This window comes from Carassius gibelio, chromosome B19 (genome assembly GCF_023724105.1).
Source record: "Carassius gibelio isolate Cgi1373 ecotype wild population from Czech Republic chromosome B19, carGib1.2-hapl.c, whole genome shotgun sequence".
NCBI lineage: Eukaryota > Metazoa > Chordata > Actinopteri > Cypriniformes > Cyprinidae > Carassius > Carassius gibelio.
This window is the reverse complement of record NC_068414.1, coordinates 20,865,654-20,883,630: the sequence shown is the minus strand read 5'-3', so window position 1 is coordinate 20,883,630 and position 17,977 is coordinate 20,865,654. Positions and strand designations below refer to the sequence as shown.

At 37.1% G+C, this 17,977-nt stretch overlaps 1 protein-coding gene across 2 annotated transcripts in view; it reads right to left on the bottom strand.

Annotated features, from left to right (window-relative positions):
* Positions 1-17,977, bottom strand: part of LOC127979050 (PHD finger protein 14) — a 91,444-nt gene that overhangs the window by 43,719 nt on the left and 29,748 nt on the right. For both annotated transcript variants that reach the window (XM_052584167.1, XM_052584168.1), the window contains exons 11-14: positions 15,239-15,334; positions 7,395-7,501; positions 7,103-7,234; positions 5,812-5,974 (exon numbers count right to left, since the gene is read on the bottom strand). In XM_052584167.1, coding sequence (XP_052440127.1) covers positions 5,812-5,974; positions 7,103-7,234; positions 7,395-7,501; positions 15,239-15,334 — 498 coding nt within the window. The remainder of the gene's footprint in view (positions 1-5,811; positions 5,975-7,102; positions 7,235-7,394; positions 7,502-15,238; positions 15,335-17,977) is intronic.

Genomic DNA, 17,977 nt, shown 5'->3' with positions numbered 1-17,977 from the left:
GCGCTCATTCACACTCGAGGCGCACACACATAATAATGCCAGGTTCATGTTACTCCGTTTGCAGTGCTTATGTGGTGTGTGTTTTTTTCCGCACTCATGTTTACGGATTAAAGTGTTCACACTGTTAAAGAGCACTTTTAGATAAACAAGGCAATAATTTCTTAATTAAATAAGTTCTTAATTAAAGGTCTTTATGAACCGCAAGATAGCTTGTAATAAAGATGTAAATGCAAAAGAAAAGGCAGTAGAGCTGACTGTTTCTGTCAATGGTAAGTTTTAATTTAGAATGTTTGGGATAACGTAAGAAAAGTAGATTAAATGTTTTGCTTAAGCAACTTAATATATAAATCTAAAATTAAATGCAAAAGTAAAAAGCACTGAATAATTGATGAAAGATTGTATTACTGTACTGTGTAAAAAAAAGAATTACAATGTTGAAAAAGCATTTTAAGTAACAAGGTTTGGATTTAAAATCAAAATAATGGATAAATGTTGTGTTTGTGGTAAACTGCCATGGATCAGGAGCAGACTCCTGTGTGAAAGCACAGTCTATGCTGCTATCGGCCGATATATCAGTCGACCACTGTCTTTTATTCATTATCTGGCTCGGCTCGGTGTTCATCTTCAGTTCTCTCTTCACAGCAGTTCAGTCAGTGTACTGTTTGAGTAAATGAATTACTCCGGGATATTGGTTTGTTTTAACTCGAAAAAAAAAAAAGTTAACAGCTGAAATCATTTGTGGATTAATGCATACTGGAGACGCAAAACGTTTCAAACGACATAACTTTCATTTTCGGGTGAATTAACCCTTTAAAGTCGGCATCATATCTATTTTAGATGAGAAAATTAAGCCTTGCCAGAAGCAAGCCAGCAGCTTATGCCCTAGACCAGTGGTTCTCAACCCACAGTCCGTCACAAATACAAATGCAGCCTACCATGCTGAACACACACACACACACAAAAAACAAAAAAAAACTTGTCACTTGTCAAGGGGGCCCCCCTTTATATAATGGTAGGGGAAACCCTGATATATATATATATATATATAAAATGAGATTTGAAAAGCTGCTCAGTTAAGAGTGTAATGTGATACTGTTCAAGCAATGTGGCAGTAAGCTGAACAGAACAAAGTTTAACACTCTCCACGAGTAAACAGCTCACGCAGAGCAGCTGTTGACTTGTGGCTCAAAGTAGCTGCTACAGATGTCAAACAGTGGTGCTCTTCTCTAATCCAAATCTCTCATTCAGTCCTGCTCCCCCTTGTGTGCCATATAGGGATTCAATCCCTTTGTTTAGAGCCCAGACCACAGCCTCAATCGCTGCCCCTCTCTATCCAGATATAAGGCCATTTCGCAATTGGGTCAACTCTGGCTGTTAAATTTGATTTTTGTGTGTGCCATGAACCAAGATTGAGTATCCAAACGTCCTCCACAGAGCATTCTCCTGTTCACTTAGAGACACTTTTTGTGCTGTTTTTCTTGTCTACCATCGGCGGATCAACGCTTCATCTCCATCAGTAGCTGATAAACACAAGAAAAACAACAGCAGCATCGCACGAGTCAAATCAAACGTCTCCACCTTAATGAGAACAGGCGCATGAGTGTGCCAAGCTGGGGCTTTTTAAAAAGGGAAGAAAAAACGACAACATATTTAAACAGATTGTGAAAACAATTCCATCTGTCGCCTTTGGCTTGCCACCACACAGCAGATGGAACACTTATCATTATAAATGCTAACTGCTTCCACAATGCCAATTGGCACTTAAATGCCTCTGCCACTTCTCCCTCGATGGTGGCACCAAACAAAGGCACACATTTATTTCATTATTCCTTCATTACGGCAGACTCGATTAAGGTAATCTATTAAAGGCTTAGATCAGTGGTCCTCTGTGCCGAGATCCTCTATGTAATTGTAAAGTACTGTAAATGTGGTGAAGGGCTGACGTAAACAACACTCTACACTTGGAGGACAGACAAGACGACTCTGCGAAAAAACTCTACTTTTTAATTAAAGACCTTGCAATGCTGCATCTTTAAAAACACTGAATCAATTTCCACAAGATTGGAAAAACTATTGGTGCATACGAACGGACCGTAACAAAGAGTAGCCTACTGTGGTAATTCAAAGAAGACTAATGGCTTAAAATCCAGAACAAATATGTAAAATAATCAAAAAGGTGTTCAATCAGAAAAAAGTTTGCTACAAAGTAAAAAACTAAATCAATAACAACTATAGAACAACTATAGGAATATTTGGTCTAAAGGGCACAGAGGCGAAAGAAAAAAATATATAAATTACAAAATGTATGAATAAAGATTCAACATTTTTGTATTAAATATTTTTTAATATGTTATTTATTATTAAAAGGTGTTTTATCAGAAAAACTGTTTGTGAGAAAGTTTGCAAAACTATTGAATTATTTCAGATGTGCCCGGACCATTAAAAATAAAATACTTTGTTTTGCTGGTGTGTGTCAGGGTATTGCTTTGTGGTTGTTAGGGTGTTATGGATGGTTGCTAGGTGGCTAAATAATGGGCCTTATCTGAAGATCCCTAATAGCTCTCCATTACAGTAAGTATATGGGATTTTACCACCTACAATATTTTATTGTCTACCAAGGCCACAAACAAAAAATTTACACCAGTAATCTCTTCTACAGACTGCAAAACTTGATGTATCATTCATGTATGTATTGCCAATAGGAGCCAAAGTTTTATAATTGAAAAATCAAAGTATGACCAAAATGACCCTTGCTTTTGCAAACTCCACTAATTATAGCAAGACTTCCAATGCCTTTATTCGCGAAAATTATGAATAAAGTCCACCAGAGTCCGGACAAAATCTCAGTGTGTGCCAGTCATGAGAGCCATTTCAGGTGTGCAGAAGAGCCGGTTTTCAGCGCGGCACATTAGTGAAGCCAAAACCACTGAGTCCTGAATGGAGGGATGGCGGGGGGTCGATTAGCTGGCCGTGATAAATCAGAACACAGCTTTACAAGGGCTTGCCACTGCCACACCGGCTGGTTAAGGGCATTAAAAATGCAAAGCAGGGTTCCTTCAGCTGCTGCCACACTCTGGAATGGAAGTTAAGATAAATTCTGCAATAAAGCATCTTTCTCTGGTGGAGTTTGGAAAAATAAAAGTCTTTTAATCCAGCTGCTCTCCACTGAAGCCTTCGCCTCACTTCTGCGCACGCATCTCAGAGACTAAAGGGAAAACACATTAACTCTGCCTGGCATATGCAAGCCCACACTCACACATAAATACAGCAAACAAAAAATATCGTCCAGAAGTCATTCCTTTAACCTGTGTGTGAGCTATTTTGACAGCCGTCAGCCAAGCCAAGTGGCTGCAGTGCAGCAGGAGCCATCTGAAATTGTGCTTTACTTTCGAATTCGATTTAAAAAACTGGCAGGAAAGGTTTATTGACTAAGCTTTAAAACAAAAGGTTGAAAAAGACAAAATGAAGAAGGGCTGGAGAGCATGTCGTTTCTCCGATGGATATCTTTTGTCTTTCTTAAGGGAGCCAGGCTGCAGGAGCGCTATCGCAGGATCAGAGAATGCTGGACAGTGATAAGTGAAAGCCATGGAGAGCCTGAAAGACAAGCCATATCTCAAGTCTGAAAAAACACACGCACGCACACACACACTTCAATGTGGCGCTCTGCCTTTACAGCTAGAGGTATTGGTGCACACATTTGATCATTCAACAGACGACTGAATATACACTCTGTTACAGTAAACTGCCTATTAAGGCAGCATTTTAAGGTAAGTGAACAATAGTACACACACACTTGGCAAAAAAGTCAATTGTCTATTATTGTGTAGCGTGGTATGAAGCACAGCTCAACAGCAGTTTTCTTTTGGACAATGCTATGAATATGTGAAACCAACTTGAACCTGTTGCAAAATGGGGCAATGTGGGTAAATCTATTTACATCTTGCAGAACATTGCTGAGAACATTTGCCAAACAAAAGTAAATGTAACCACATCTTAAAGTTAGCATGAAATCAAAAATGTATTTTGTTGGTGCACATTGTTAGTCTTAAAGTGAGCAATTAATCATGCAAATTAATCCTCTGAAAAAAAAAAAAAAATTGTGTTGGTAATCTTTAATCATAATCTGATCATTTGCTTCCTCTCTGGAATGGCATTCCTCCTTTGATGATGTCAGTTTGATGGCTTGGGCCCCTCCAGCCGTTATTTTGCTGCAAGTGAAAGATGAAAGGAGTGCAAAAATAAAACCCCACCCTCTACTCAATATTCCATTTCAGTTCGAAACGCGTCACCATACTGAAATAAAGTCGGAAGCGTCTTCCAGTTCACACAGACTATAAGGCTGTACAAAACTTAACTGCCTTAAATCAGTGACACTATGAAGTGTTCCTAAATATTACAAATTATATTTAATAATGAAAAGTATCAATAAAACCACTAGCTGCAAATAAAAATGGATTTTGTCCAATATTAATATTTGTTTTTTTATGCTTACTAGTGTGATGCAAGGCATGCAAGACCAACTTCTCTCTAAAATGAATGGAGAAATACTGAAAACACTGCTTGCCAAACTTACATTTTTACAAATATGACAAACTGTCCAATAAATGTTGTTATTTTTAACCTCAAATATCATTTAAAAGGTGTATATTTCACGTTGGTATATCCAAAGCACATGGGCAGCCCAGAGTGCATCTAAAAAACACAATATTTCTATGGAAACCAGGAACTTCCAATAGCATCTTCAATGATTTTACCAATGGACCCTTTTCACAGGATTGTGATGATGCTTTTCAATGGTCATAAGCATCTTAAATCCTCTTTTTTACATTTATATCAGACAATATCAGTCTCTTTCAATTTGTTACTCTGATTGAAAGTCGTGAAAACACTATAATGGAGTTTTTACTTTTGCTATTTGAGCAATTGGGAATGCAAAAAACTATATGTGTGGTACTCTCCCATTCACTGCTCTCGAATTATGAACTATGACGACTTCCGCTGCTAAAAATCCAGAAACGTGAAAAAGGTCTATTGGAAGCTGGCTCTTTTATTTATGAAGGAATAATTCTGCCAAAATGTGAGTAATGCTTTCTCCCATTGAGTGAACCATCTTGGTACTCATACATAGTCTTTAATATTATGCTGTTAAGTTTTGCAACATGCTAATGTCAAAAGCAAGATGTGGCGCTATTTGTGTCATAGAGCGTCCAAATCAGTTATTTGGGAGGTTGAGCTATCTTCTATAGCAGCTGCTTTTGTACGGAGTAGGCAGAAAGGCAGCTCATTAAGTTTCGGAAACAATTCTAAATGCTAATGTTCTAATAAAACTGAAATCCAGTGGGGTTTTTACTGATGGCTTAATTATGGCTGCATCAGTTTCAAGGTGGTTTTATAAAACAATTAAAGATGATATACTGTTTAGGTTGTCGATTTTAAAGTAATCAACAAAGCTAGTTGTTGTGACCTTCACCGATAACCTCCGTGGAAGCTCAAGAGACTAAAGAACAGGTCAATTATCTATTTTACGTGAGGAGCAAAGAATCAATTTCAAGTCAGCAAATGAATGCTTGACCTAAGACAACAGCTAGAGTTAAAGCACCAATCAGAGCGAGCTAGACGAAGCTTAAAACAGACTAGTGGACAAGTAATTCCCATTTTTCAAGAGATGTGTGGGTCTCTCTCAAGAAATCCATCTTTATCTTTAGTGGAAATCTGTGAAACGCAGCTGGTGGGTTTTAGAAGCCCAATTTCAAGTATAGGCTTTTTAACACACGTTCGTCATCAGTGAGCTCATGATATGCTCATACTCACAGTCCCTCTCACTTGAGGCTTCTTGGGTTCTGGGCTCATTTCTTGAGGGATGAATTTGATTGGTCCCTTGATCTGCCTCCTGGACCTTTTGGTTCCATCAGGTAGCGTCTCCATGGCAATGTCAGCCTCATCACTGCTGGCCTGGTCGCACTCAGAGCACTGCCTGGAAAAGGATGAGCGACAGAGAGAAAGAGAGTGAGAAAGACAAAGGAGTCAGGTTTTCTTTTGCTTTCATTTGACCTTATTGATTCCCCAATATGGAGAACTCTTTGAGATGAGAGAGAGTGGCTTTCAAGGTCCATGTCAATGTTTTTCCATCAGAAGCAGACGTGTCATATTCATTCCAACAAAAGGGTTGTTAAAATATCCCGCACAAACAATAAATGAAATTGAAGGAATAGCTGAGTTCTTCAGTGCGAGCAAAAGCTTTTTGATTATACAGTATTACTGTCTCAGGGGCAGGCAGTTGCCAGTAATTAGGTACGACTTGGCCCCCCACACAATTTTCTCTTTCAAATGCTTTCTAATTTCCATCCAGCAGTGCGGAACAACATCACACTTTCTTATTCATGGATTAAATGAATTACTCGAATCAGCAGCGAAAGCATTGGGCTCAGCTTGACAAATAAACAAAACACAAAAACGCTCACGCACGCTACTGTGGAGCACCACATAAATTTTCCAAGTGACAGTTAGTATAACCTTATGAAAGTAAACATGGAGGGACTTTATGAAGCACTGCAAGTGAAATGCTGCACTTAGAATTTGAAATAGCACCTTTACTTTGTTATAGACATAAAAAAGAAAAAGAAAAACATTAACATGCTAATTTAGTAATTAATTATAACAAAAATGTGATCAAAATCCTGCAATTAATCATGCCCTCTGATTGTAATATATTACATTAAGATTGTAATGTAATATGAATACAATATGATTAAAATTCTTGCTACTTTGACAGCTTTTTGTTACATGGCCAAAAAAGGGAATTGTTTATAAAACTTTTTTTTGTTTCCTCGAGAGCCGGGATTCACAAAATTGGGGATTTCAATAATTTATTTTTTAAATAATTAGATTTCTGATGTTGTGTACACATATCATGCAAGTACATACTGTAATTCAATATTTTCTGAATATCTTTTTTAGTGAGTATATAATGATTTTTTTTAAACATTACATTTTTATAATCACTAGCCAGTATTGATTATCAGAAGCCCTGCTCCAGAGATGTCAGCACTTCTAGAAGTTACTTCTATCACATTTGAATTCCATCTCCCACTCCTGTTCTCACCAGTAGCTGTTTTTGGTCTTCTTCGGCATGCGTGTGAGAGGCGGGTCCAGGCAGCCCAGGTGGTAATGCAGCTTACACGTGTCACATAGCAGTAAAAGATGCTGGTCTTGGTTTTTCTTACAGATCCCACAGCTGCACAGAGCATGAAACTGTTTCTTATTTACAGCACACATTTTTTTCACACATTTTTCTCTCTTTTAGCACTTAATAATTCATGAACTCTAGGTCAAAAAAAGATATTAGAATAACAGTGGCCAGATGTGGAGCCCTGTATTAGGAGCAGCTAGCTAACCTGTAGAGCATAGCTGGGAGGTTCGACGACTTCCCTGGTGACCCTCCCTCCTTCTTGCTTGGCTTTCTCTCTTTGGGAGCTTTCAGAACTGCAGGAGCGTTCAATTTCTGCAAACAAAGCATAGCACTGAAACTTGGATACATTTGAAAGACATAAACAGCATTATATTAAACCACACCTTCATAACTAGAGAATGTTACTTTTAAGGTCATATTCTAAAGAAAACATTGAGTGATTGCCAGGGCAGTGCTGTGCGGATGAAAAGGTGATCTGAGTGAAGCATCTCCAGTATGACATCCGGGTAACTAGACATGGCTTGAGTCCTTCAATGCATCTCTATTGGACATTTCAGCCTGTTTTACTGTCTGCCAGGCAAAAACTGTCAGTCAGTCACTTCAGAAAAACATCAGCACATCTCTCTCCTCAAATAACTGCACAACTTGAGGATCATGTCCTTATCAAGCACTATTTGGTGAAATGCAATTAAACATTTTAGAGTAAATTTAGATTTTTCACACAACTGTTTTTGATGATTTTTTTGACAGAAAGATGAATGGATGGATAGATAGATCAACAGATGACATAGGTGACACATACATAGGCTTAAAAAAATGAATAGGAATGCAAACAGAAATGATACTCCTTTAAAAAATAAAGTAAATTTACTGAGAAAAAAAAAGAGCTCAAAGCAAGAACAAAATCCTTTATATTTAATTAATCTTCAGTGTTCAGTCGAGAATGTTTTGTCCCTGAGCACTTGGGCATTTTGTTCCCCTTGTTTATTAATATTCTCAGAAATGTCTTCTTTCAATATTGTGTGCAGGATTTTCGTTGTCTCCCCCACTATTTATGTTTCTCTTCAATGTTAAAATACTTTTATTCCGATCCTTAGGTGAAGAGACCACAACAAGCACAAACACTGTGGTTCTACGGAGCTTTTAATATGTCTGTTTGAGCGGCCTGACTTTGAAACACAGCATTAACAAATAAATGGTGGGTTTGAGACAATGGAAGCTGGCCGGAGCATTTGGGAATGTTGTTTTAATTAAAAGGGGTGGTTGATTGCGATTTCACTTTTTTAACATTAGTTAGTGTGTTATGTTGCTGTTTGAGCATAAACAATATCTGCAAAGTTGCAGTGCTTAAAGTTCAATGCAAATGGAGATATGATCTTTAAAAATTCTTACAGTTTAATGCCTTCAAAAACAGCTGTTTTTTGGGACTACTCAGTAGAGCTTAAGATCTTTGCCCAGACATTTGTTCGGTCTTAATTTATTATCATCTTACGCAAGTTCGGGTCAGGGTCGGGCTCGGGCTTGCGCTCCGGTTTGCGAGGTAAACGAGTGGTGATGTGATGTATTTCGATTAGCGCGAGAAACATGGGAAAATGGATGCTGAGTAGGTATAACGGAGGCTTGCCTCTGGCGATTACGTTTTGGTTGCACCAGCAACTAAAGCAAAGTCTGAGGTGTGGAAAAGTTTTGACCATGTCTATAATGAGAATAATGAGTGAATAATGACGCACCATCAGTGAGCGCAGGAACGCGCTGAAGACATCTACAGTGGATTCAATCATTTTCCAAAAACATGTAGGCTTAGCCTAATCGCTGTGAGTAATAACATTTTTTTTTTTTATGAAAACCAAATATTCATTAAATCTTAAATGCATAATGTGGACACAGAGTATAAATACGCTAATGTTGTCATTATTCTTTTATTAAATGTCAGATGCTCGTGGCGAAGCAAATCCGGAGCCTTTATCTTAATTTCGTTATTGCCACATACCCATCTTAATTTAAAATTAATCTTAATTTAATTTGTTAAAAAAGACTTGTTTTTATTGGTGCGTTGGTCTATTTATAGGTTAAATGAGCCTATGTCTATTTAGAGTGCTGAGATGTTAAGATGTCACAGAGGACTTATTTTATTTCTTTATTCCAACTTCTAAGTGGTGTAGTCTACGTTAGTTATTAATAAATTATGTTAAAACATGAATAAATGAATAATTTTTGACAAAGGCAAAAGAGCTGTGTGCGTGTGCTCATTTGAATAGTCTCGGGCTGTAAACGGGTTCGGGCTTTAAAAAAGCTGTCAATCAAAATGTACTTGTCAGGCTCGAGCTGAAACCTGTCGGGCTCGGGTCCTGTCGGGCCTAACTTTAAGGCCCGATTGCAGGTCTACTACTCAGAGCCGCTGTTCACTGATAAGCTGCGCAAAACCACAATCATATTTTGCGCAGCTTGTCAATGAACAACGGCTCTCTGTGGTAAATGCTGCTCCATGTGAACGCGCGCAGGTGTTGGAGAATTACCGCTGATTACAGAACCAGCTTTATTGACAAGATACACATTAAATATTGCGTGCAATTTATCGGGCAGCCCTACGAAACATGAACAAATGTTAGACTGCACCCCATGAACAAAATCAAGCCTAGAAAAAAAAACCAGTAAACCGCCCCTTTTTAATGCTTTTCAGTTCACTGCGGTTTTCTGCACAGAAATAACTCAATTTATATATTTATGTTTTTATCTGGTTTCCTCTTCATGTAACTTTCCTAATATCTTTCATCGTGGTATGATGCATCAAACAAAGAACTTGAAAGGTCACTTGACATTGACATACACTTTGTATTTATATTTAAAGGGAAATTAAAGAAAGGGTGAGCTAGATCTTAGACACCTTGAGGTGGTGACTATGTGACTTTCTTTCTACAATGGCAAATAGGCAACATTAGACATTTTACGTATAGACAATCAGTACAACTACTGCAATAATATAAAGTAAATAAGTTTTTACTAAGAAAGTTTCTTCTAGAGATGTTTGGATGAGTTTGGAGAGGGTAGAGGCCAGGAAATTTTTTCTCTCTATTTTCTGTCTATACATCTGTGCTGCATCTTTTCTGTCTGGGTTAATTAGAAAAATTATCTAGTAGGAACCGGTCGCGCAGCAACACAGAGCGGCTTCTCTCTAGAGGCTTTCTAATCTGAGTGTGCCCATGGTGACGGTCCCTCTCCACCGCACCACAGGGATTATAAGTGAGGAGGAGATGCCAGCTTTCACATCCTGCAAGCTCTGGGTTACTGTGGACTGTCCCTCCTATCCACGCTATTTCAGAGGGAATATTATTTGAAGAAAGGTGTTTGCCGAAGAACAAAACAAAAACAACAACATCAACAAAAAAAGCTTCACAAAACAGCTGAACAGGCGGTTGGCCATCTGCTGAGGGAGCCAGACAGACTTTGCTGTCTTGCTGAGATTGTGGAGAATCCCATTGGTACACTGAGAGGGGTCATATAACTCACGAAATTTCCAAATGGGCTGGACTTGTATGGGGAACCCACATTGGTGTCCACATAAAATATTTCATTTAATACAACAAGACTTTTTTTTTTTTTACATTCACAAAAACATACAATTCCTAACATGACTAAAGATAAACAGGAATAAAAGAAACACTATCTAATGTAGGGAAATATAATAAAATGACCGATAAATTGTCAGCAAATTTAAGTCCACAGCATTTTTCTAACATTCTCTAAAAGAACTTGATTGAAAATAAATAGAATTATTAGACTAACAAAAAAAAAAAAAATTGTTTGTGAGTTTGTGTACTGTACGTAAATCAGTACTTTGTTGTTGTGATTGTTCTTGTGCCAACTTAGGACTAGGGTTCGGAATCGTAAATCAATTCCAATTCCAGAATCAGATAGTTAAGGTCAGGAATTGGATACTTGCTGTAAAATGAAAATTTCAATTACACCTATCAATGCCTGTGTGCATTTATTATATATATATATATATATATATATATATATATATATATATATATATATATATATATATATATATACACTATTATTAAGTGGTGATAAAGGGGCTGTTAAAAATGTATGTCTTTGAATCATTCATTCATTCATTCAATTCATTCAAAAAAACACTAATAAATCCAGTAGTGAAACAAACAAATCTTGAGTGAGTTAGTGAAACATTCCATTCATTGTTAGTTGTCTAATGTTTTCTTCAGAATTGTGAGAGAACTGCAAAATGTGTCCAGATCAGTTTGATTTGAACCAGATCAGTTTGATTTGCCATTCGCAGTTTGATTCGATTTTTTTAAACTAACAACTTTTGAATACATTTGAATACGTTTAAATAACTTTTTTTCACCAATAAACTTAAACTCCAAGATGAAAGTTTAATTGTCTTTTAATAAGAACATCCAAAACTGTGGATTATTTTTTCACAAATAATAGCTTGTTCACATCGTCAGGAACCGGATCAGTGCAATTTGTGAATCAGATCACTGTGCAATTTGACATCATTGTTGAAACACGAGTTAAAATGTAAGTGAGGGACACGAAGTATAAAATCTTTGGAAATATTTTGCACACCAACGGACTTTTTTCAAATTTCCAAGGTTCTCAGAAGTAGAGGTCAAAGTGGAAACAGACACTACAACAAATATAATTTTTGCATTGCCATTTGCTCCAACAGTAAGAAAAGTGTCAAGAGGAAAATGTCAAATTTGCCATCACGCTCCAGCCATTGCATTAGAAACACACTGTAATTTAATGCTAACATTATAGTTAACAATAAAAAAGTACTGTACATTGTAATTAAAATTTAGAAGATCATATTGACAACAAATTATATGCTGCATACAAGGTCAAAAGATCATTTCGCTACCAAAGATCTTTTCGTATCCCTTTCAAAGTGCACCGGTGAGAGTTCTCCCTCACCCAGGGTTGCACGAGAGACGAGACCCTCTCCTGAGATCATCAATAATTTGAGGGTTATGTGCAGACGCCAATGACTGATAGGGAACGAAAATGTAGTAGATAGATGACACAAAGGAGAGGGGGCCATGACTGATGTTGCTATTTAAGCGCTGCGCGTTTTCTAATTATGTGATTTATGACCATCATTGCAGATTCACTGGCTCGCTCTTTTCCAGACCACTCGGCTCTCCTCGCCTCCTTCTACCTCCTCGCTTCATTATTGCGGCATTTATCTGCCGAGAGGACATTTTAAGAGATCCTTTTAATTAACCATCTTACACACTCTCTAAGCCGGGCAACTGGTTATTCAACGCAAATTAAGTTTTAAACAAGTGTGCATGGGTGCATACAAATGGGTGCCTTAAAATGTTTTGTCACTGCATCAAAAATGAGATAATGATGCGAGCGGCAGTCCAGACTGTTGCAGTTGTAGGTTATCACAAGGAAGTTTGGACTCTCATCTTCATTCCAGACAGGCATCTCATCAAATTCACTCTTCCCGGGTGTATAATAGTGATTAAAAAGTTGACAAAACCTCTCACTCTGAAGCCACACTGTAAGACCAGGGCTTTTTACCACTTCACTAACTCTCCACATACACATGCATAATCTGCATGAAATTGAGCAACGTTTAGCTCCAACAAAGAGGATAAACTTTTGTGACAAACTTCTGGAATATTTTAAAACCTTGAATCCTAACAATTCCTTTCACGGTTGCTGTTGCCAATGACACTTTTGTTTCGGGGCATATCCTGCTTAATGGCATTCTAAGCACAGACTGTTATTTAGACAAAAAGGGAGATCTACAGAACATTTCAGACTTTCACATTTTCGCACTCATTAAGTGACCGTCACCCATGGCGACGCACCTTGGTGAAGTGGTTGCCATAGTGAGCAGGGGAGAGGTTGGTGGCTTTTAGCTACAGAGTCGGGGCTGAGTGCATGGCCAATGACAGGTCAATCAGTTAGCGCAAATGAAAGAATTTCGCAAACAGGAGGCCCATTACAGCGAAGAGAATTACCTCAACGCTGTCTACCCTGTGGGGTGCTGCCTACAATCTAGATTTCTTTCAATCACAGCTCATTACCCAGGTGCGAAAAATCCAGGGAGAAGACTTCTGCTCTCTTTATACTCTTTTCACTATGAAGTCAAAACGAATCCTGCGAACAATATGCTCCCGTCGCCAGATCGACATGACATGTCTCAGTACCCATAACTGTGAAAGGTGTCTATTAGCCGAAGAGATGTTGACTCAAATTACTTCACACTTTATTGACTAAAGGTTAATAGGCTATAATGTTCAATATAGCTTTCAAAATAAGAGTCTGATGTACCATGTAGGCATAAATGTTCAAATTCAGTCATTAATGCCAATTAATAGAAGCTAAGCTGCAAAAAATATGGATAGCTATAGTTATAAATATATAAATTTTTGTCATAACCAAAAATAATAGTATGTACTATGCTAATAGTTCAATAAAAAAGACATTAGCTAATTATTACAAAGGTTGTTTCAGAGTAGCTGCAGTAATGTTTAGGGAATTAATTTTCTGAACTGAATTTAACAGTCAATCACACGATTCTTCATAAATCATGCTGATTTGCTGCTAAAGAAGCATTTCTTATTATTATAAATGCTGAAAACTGTAAGATTGTCTGATTTTAAATATATAGCATGGAATTATAACAAACAACAGCATTAAAAAAAAAAATTTAACCGCTTACGGTCACTTTTGATCAATTTAATACATCCTTGCTGAAATAAACATTTCTTTAAAAAAATAAAAATAAAAAAAAATAACTGACCTAAAATTTCTGAATGGTTACAATATGCATGGAACAAAGTAATGTTTAAAAGCTTTTTAACCCTGCATAAACAGCAATGCAACTACCAGTTAAAGACCAAGGAAGGTAGTAAGGACATTATTAAAATAATTTAGCTTTTTGCAAACAAAAATAAGAATTGCAAAATAAAATAAAGTATTGGGAGAAAAATAAATGAAGTTTTGCAAACAAAAATGAATACGGCGCAATGAATACGGCGCAATGAATACGGCGCAATGAAACGGCGCAAAAGCAAGGATTTTGCAATACATATTTTCTATGGATTTATTTGCAACGCTGTTTTTATTTTGCATGTCAGTGTAGTTTGAGCTTGCGATGCCGTTCTCCCCTTGCACTTCATTTTTCTGTGCGTCTCGCTTTCTGTTTAGACGTGGGGGTGGGGTCAAGAGACGGAGGCATGTACAAGATGCCTCCCTGGAAGTGACGTCATAAGCCCGAGACGCAGCTCACTGATCCAGGTACTGTCATGAGCAAAGGGTTGCGAGTGGATCCTTTCTTTTTATTCAATAGCATTAAAACATGCATGTTTCAGTTCTATTTGCTTTATTAACAAATCTATATGTGTATTAGCAGTGTTTGCTCAAGTCAAAGAACTTGTTAACATGAACATCTGCTGTTTATTTCTCTCGATGTGCACACTTTTATAGCATTAAAATGTGTATCGTTTCATTTGGTTAACTGCATGTCTATTAACAGTGTTTGTTTAAAATCTCTTAACTTGTGGGAAGACGCCAGCGCACACTATTATCTGTGAATAATCTTATTAAAACTGATGGCTTCATTTATTTTATTATATATATTTTTTTCAATTTTAAAAAGACACACAGTGCATTTACATACATAAATCTTAAAGGTACAGTAACATAAACAGCCTCTTTAATCTAAGGGTCTTTGAGAGGCTGGAAAATAGTTGCAGAAAAATAAAAAATACAATAAAATTAAAAAAAACTCAAGGTTAAAAACTTTGTTTTTAAGAAACCTTGAGTTACATAGGATTGAAGTGGAATTCAGAAATATGCTATGATAGTATAAAATATGAGCTCATTCCAACCTGATCAGAGTGCTTGAAGCAAGCGGTTTGTATCAGGGTTGGCTGTAAGCTCACTGGAGCTGTGATAGATGAGGCGTACAGTCGGATCAAGGATGGGATGGGGCGGAGAGAGACAGAATGAAGATGGACAGGGGAGAGAAAGGATGAGGTGGTTGAAGGTAAGCCATACCTGTCCAAGGACCCCCCCCATCATGCTCCATATGGCTTGGCCCTCGGTCCTCAGCTGGCCATTGACATTCTGCAGGTCCTCCAGAGACTCGCACAGCTGTGGCAGATAAAACCGCAGCAAGGCGGGAGATAAGATAAGACAAGGACAAGTTGGCCAGCTTAGTCTGTTACACACACACGGATGGATTTACTAACGTGTGTACAAATGCAAAGGTGTACACAAATCTGTGAACATCTGAATGCCCAATACATGCATACATACACACTACAAAATCCAGGTTGACTTTAGGCAAACAGCAAATGTTACAAATCTAAACACTACTGCGCAAAAAATAACATTTCTAACCATTAACAGATTCAGAGCCCAGGACACCATGAAATAAGGCATTACACTTCCTGCGTTAACATCTGTCTCTTTCACACACACACACACACACACGCACTGTGGTGGCATTTCAGCATGTAGGGGCCACTCTCAGCTCCAGACAGTAGATAAGCATCAGGCAGGCGTTTGATAAAGACGATGATGAGAGGAAACATTGGAGAGGTGAAGTTATTATGGGTATGTGAAACGAAACTACAGAGAGCCGTTCCTTATCTCCGCTGTCTGTGAAGATGAGGCTCTTCGAGGGGAGCTTGAGCTAACATTTAAAACCGGCTTCTCTCCACCACTCACTACAGATTAATATTGATGGATAAAGCGGTGGCTAACACATATTAATGCAATTACTCATATAGTTACATATCATTAATTTTAATTGTTTCTACTAAAATTTTATTAATACATTTAAATCCTATTTATACAGTGGCCCCTACAAGTATTCGGGCATTTAAAGGGACAGTTGAATAAATACCACAAATTTTTGTCCTTGTTTCTTTTTTCTGCTGTACACAAAAGAAAATATTTTAAAGAACATTGGGTTTCAAACAATATTTACTTTAATTGTATACACATACATTTTTTATCAAAATATCTTCTGTTGTGTTCCATAGAAGCACAAACAATATCTATTGAGATACACTTACTGTTTTATAAAATTACTCATACATGAAGTCATCAAAGAAATTTGAATTTTCTCATTGGTGACGCAGATGCACTGAAGTTTCCAATTATACAATGTTAAAAACATTGAACCAAACAATCCAATTAACCATGTAACATACTATATAATTCAGGATTATTAGACATAATTTCCAGATGACTCAGTCCCTGCCTTAGACACAACTTTTGTGAATAAGCAGTCCGCTTTCCACAGATGTTGATTTCCATCGGGATCGCTCTCTAAGGTCGGCGTCGTGCTAATGCATGTTGAGTGCCGTAATTAACAACACACACTCCATTAATACCGCTTAATACATGTGGTGCAGAAAGATTGGATGCCACATTAACTCCTCGCTTTCTATTTCTCATTGGGCCATATGAGAAAACACCATCTACCCAAATCTGCTTCAAGAGATCATGTTTAGGAGGACTGAGGGTAGGAGGCAAATAAATAAGGCAGTACAGAACATTAGTTGCCATTATATACGGGGATTTGAAAATTTATTTCGTTTTTTTTTTTTTTTTTTGGATTCAGCATATAATTTTTTGCTTAATTTTAATTTAATTGTTTATAAATATAATTGTATTTTGTTTGTATTTCTGAACTTTAGTTGGTTGGTTTCCTCCAATTTTTTTGATCCGTTTGTATTGTTAATTTTTCGTTGTTTTTGTTACTTGAAACAAAGCATAAATAAAATATAAATATTTGTTGAAAAACAAACTTGCCAACTAACTGAAGTTTAAGTTGAAGTAATAAAATCACTAAAACATGAAATAAAAACTAGACAGAAATATATATAAAAAACAAGTAATAAAAATAAAAGAAATACAATTACAAAAACTTAAACTAAAAGTTAAAACAAAAAATACAAATGTTTAATTTTACTAAAATTATTAATAAAAATTATTTCTAAATACATAAATAGTAGCAAAAGTTAAATTTTTCCGTATTTTTCCATTTTCGTTAAAGGGGGGGTGAAATGCTATTTCATGCATACTGAGTTTTTTACACTGTTAAAGAGTTGGATTCCCATGCTAAACATGGACAAAGTTTCAAAAATTAAGTTGTACGTTTGAAGGAGTATTTCTGTTCCAAAAATACTCCTTCCGGTTTGTCACAAGTTTCGGAAAGTTTTTTTCGAGTATGGCTCTGTGTGACGTTAGATGGAGCGGAATTTCCAGGGTCCAGTTTGACGCCGGATTTGCACATCGTTTATTTCTTAAGGATAATGCAGTCCCAACGAAAAAGGGTCACGATCGTGTGTTGGAACCGCATGCAGTGAGTAAAACTGCTTCAAATATCTCTGTGTTATTAACTTAGCTATCGGCGCGTAAGCACATCAAGTAAACAACATGCGATGTTGTCATCAAACTGCACTTTCCACATGTACAGCTTAAAAAAAAAAAAAAAAAAAAAAAAAAAGACGACAAAGTGGAACTTAGTCATTTTCCAAAACCGCTAAGCAAATATATACAGTTTCAGTACATACCACATAGAGACATTGTTGCTGATGCTTCTCTTGTTAAATTACAGCCTCTGGATCTGATTCTGGATCATAAATATACGCTGAATCTGCCATGGTTTGTTTTGGTTGGTTTTGTCCTCAAGCTTCCAAACGCTCTCAACGCAAAAGCCTACTGGCGCTCGTGATTCTTTAGCTCCGCCCACACGTCACGCCTCCAGCCGGTCGTGTTTTT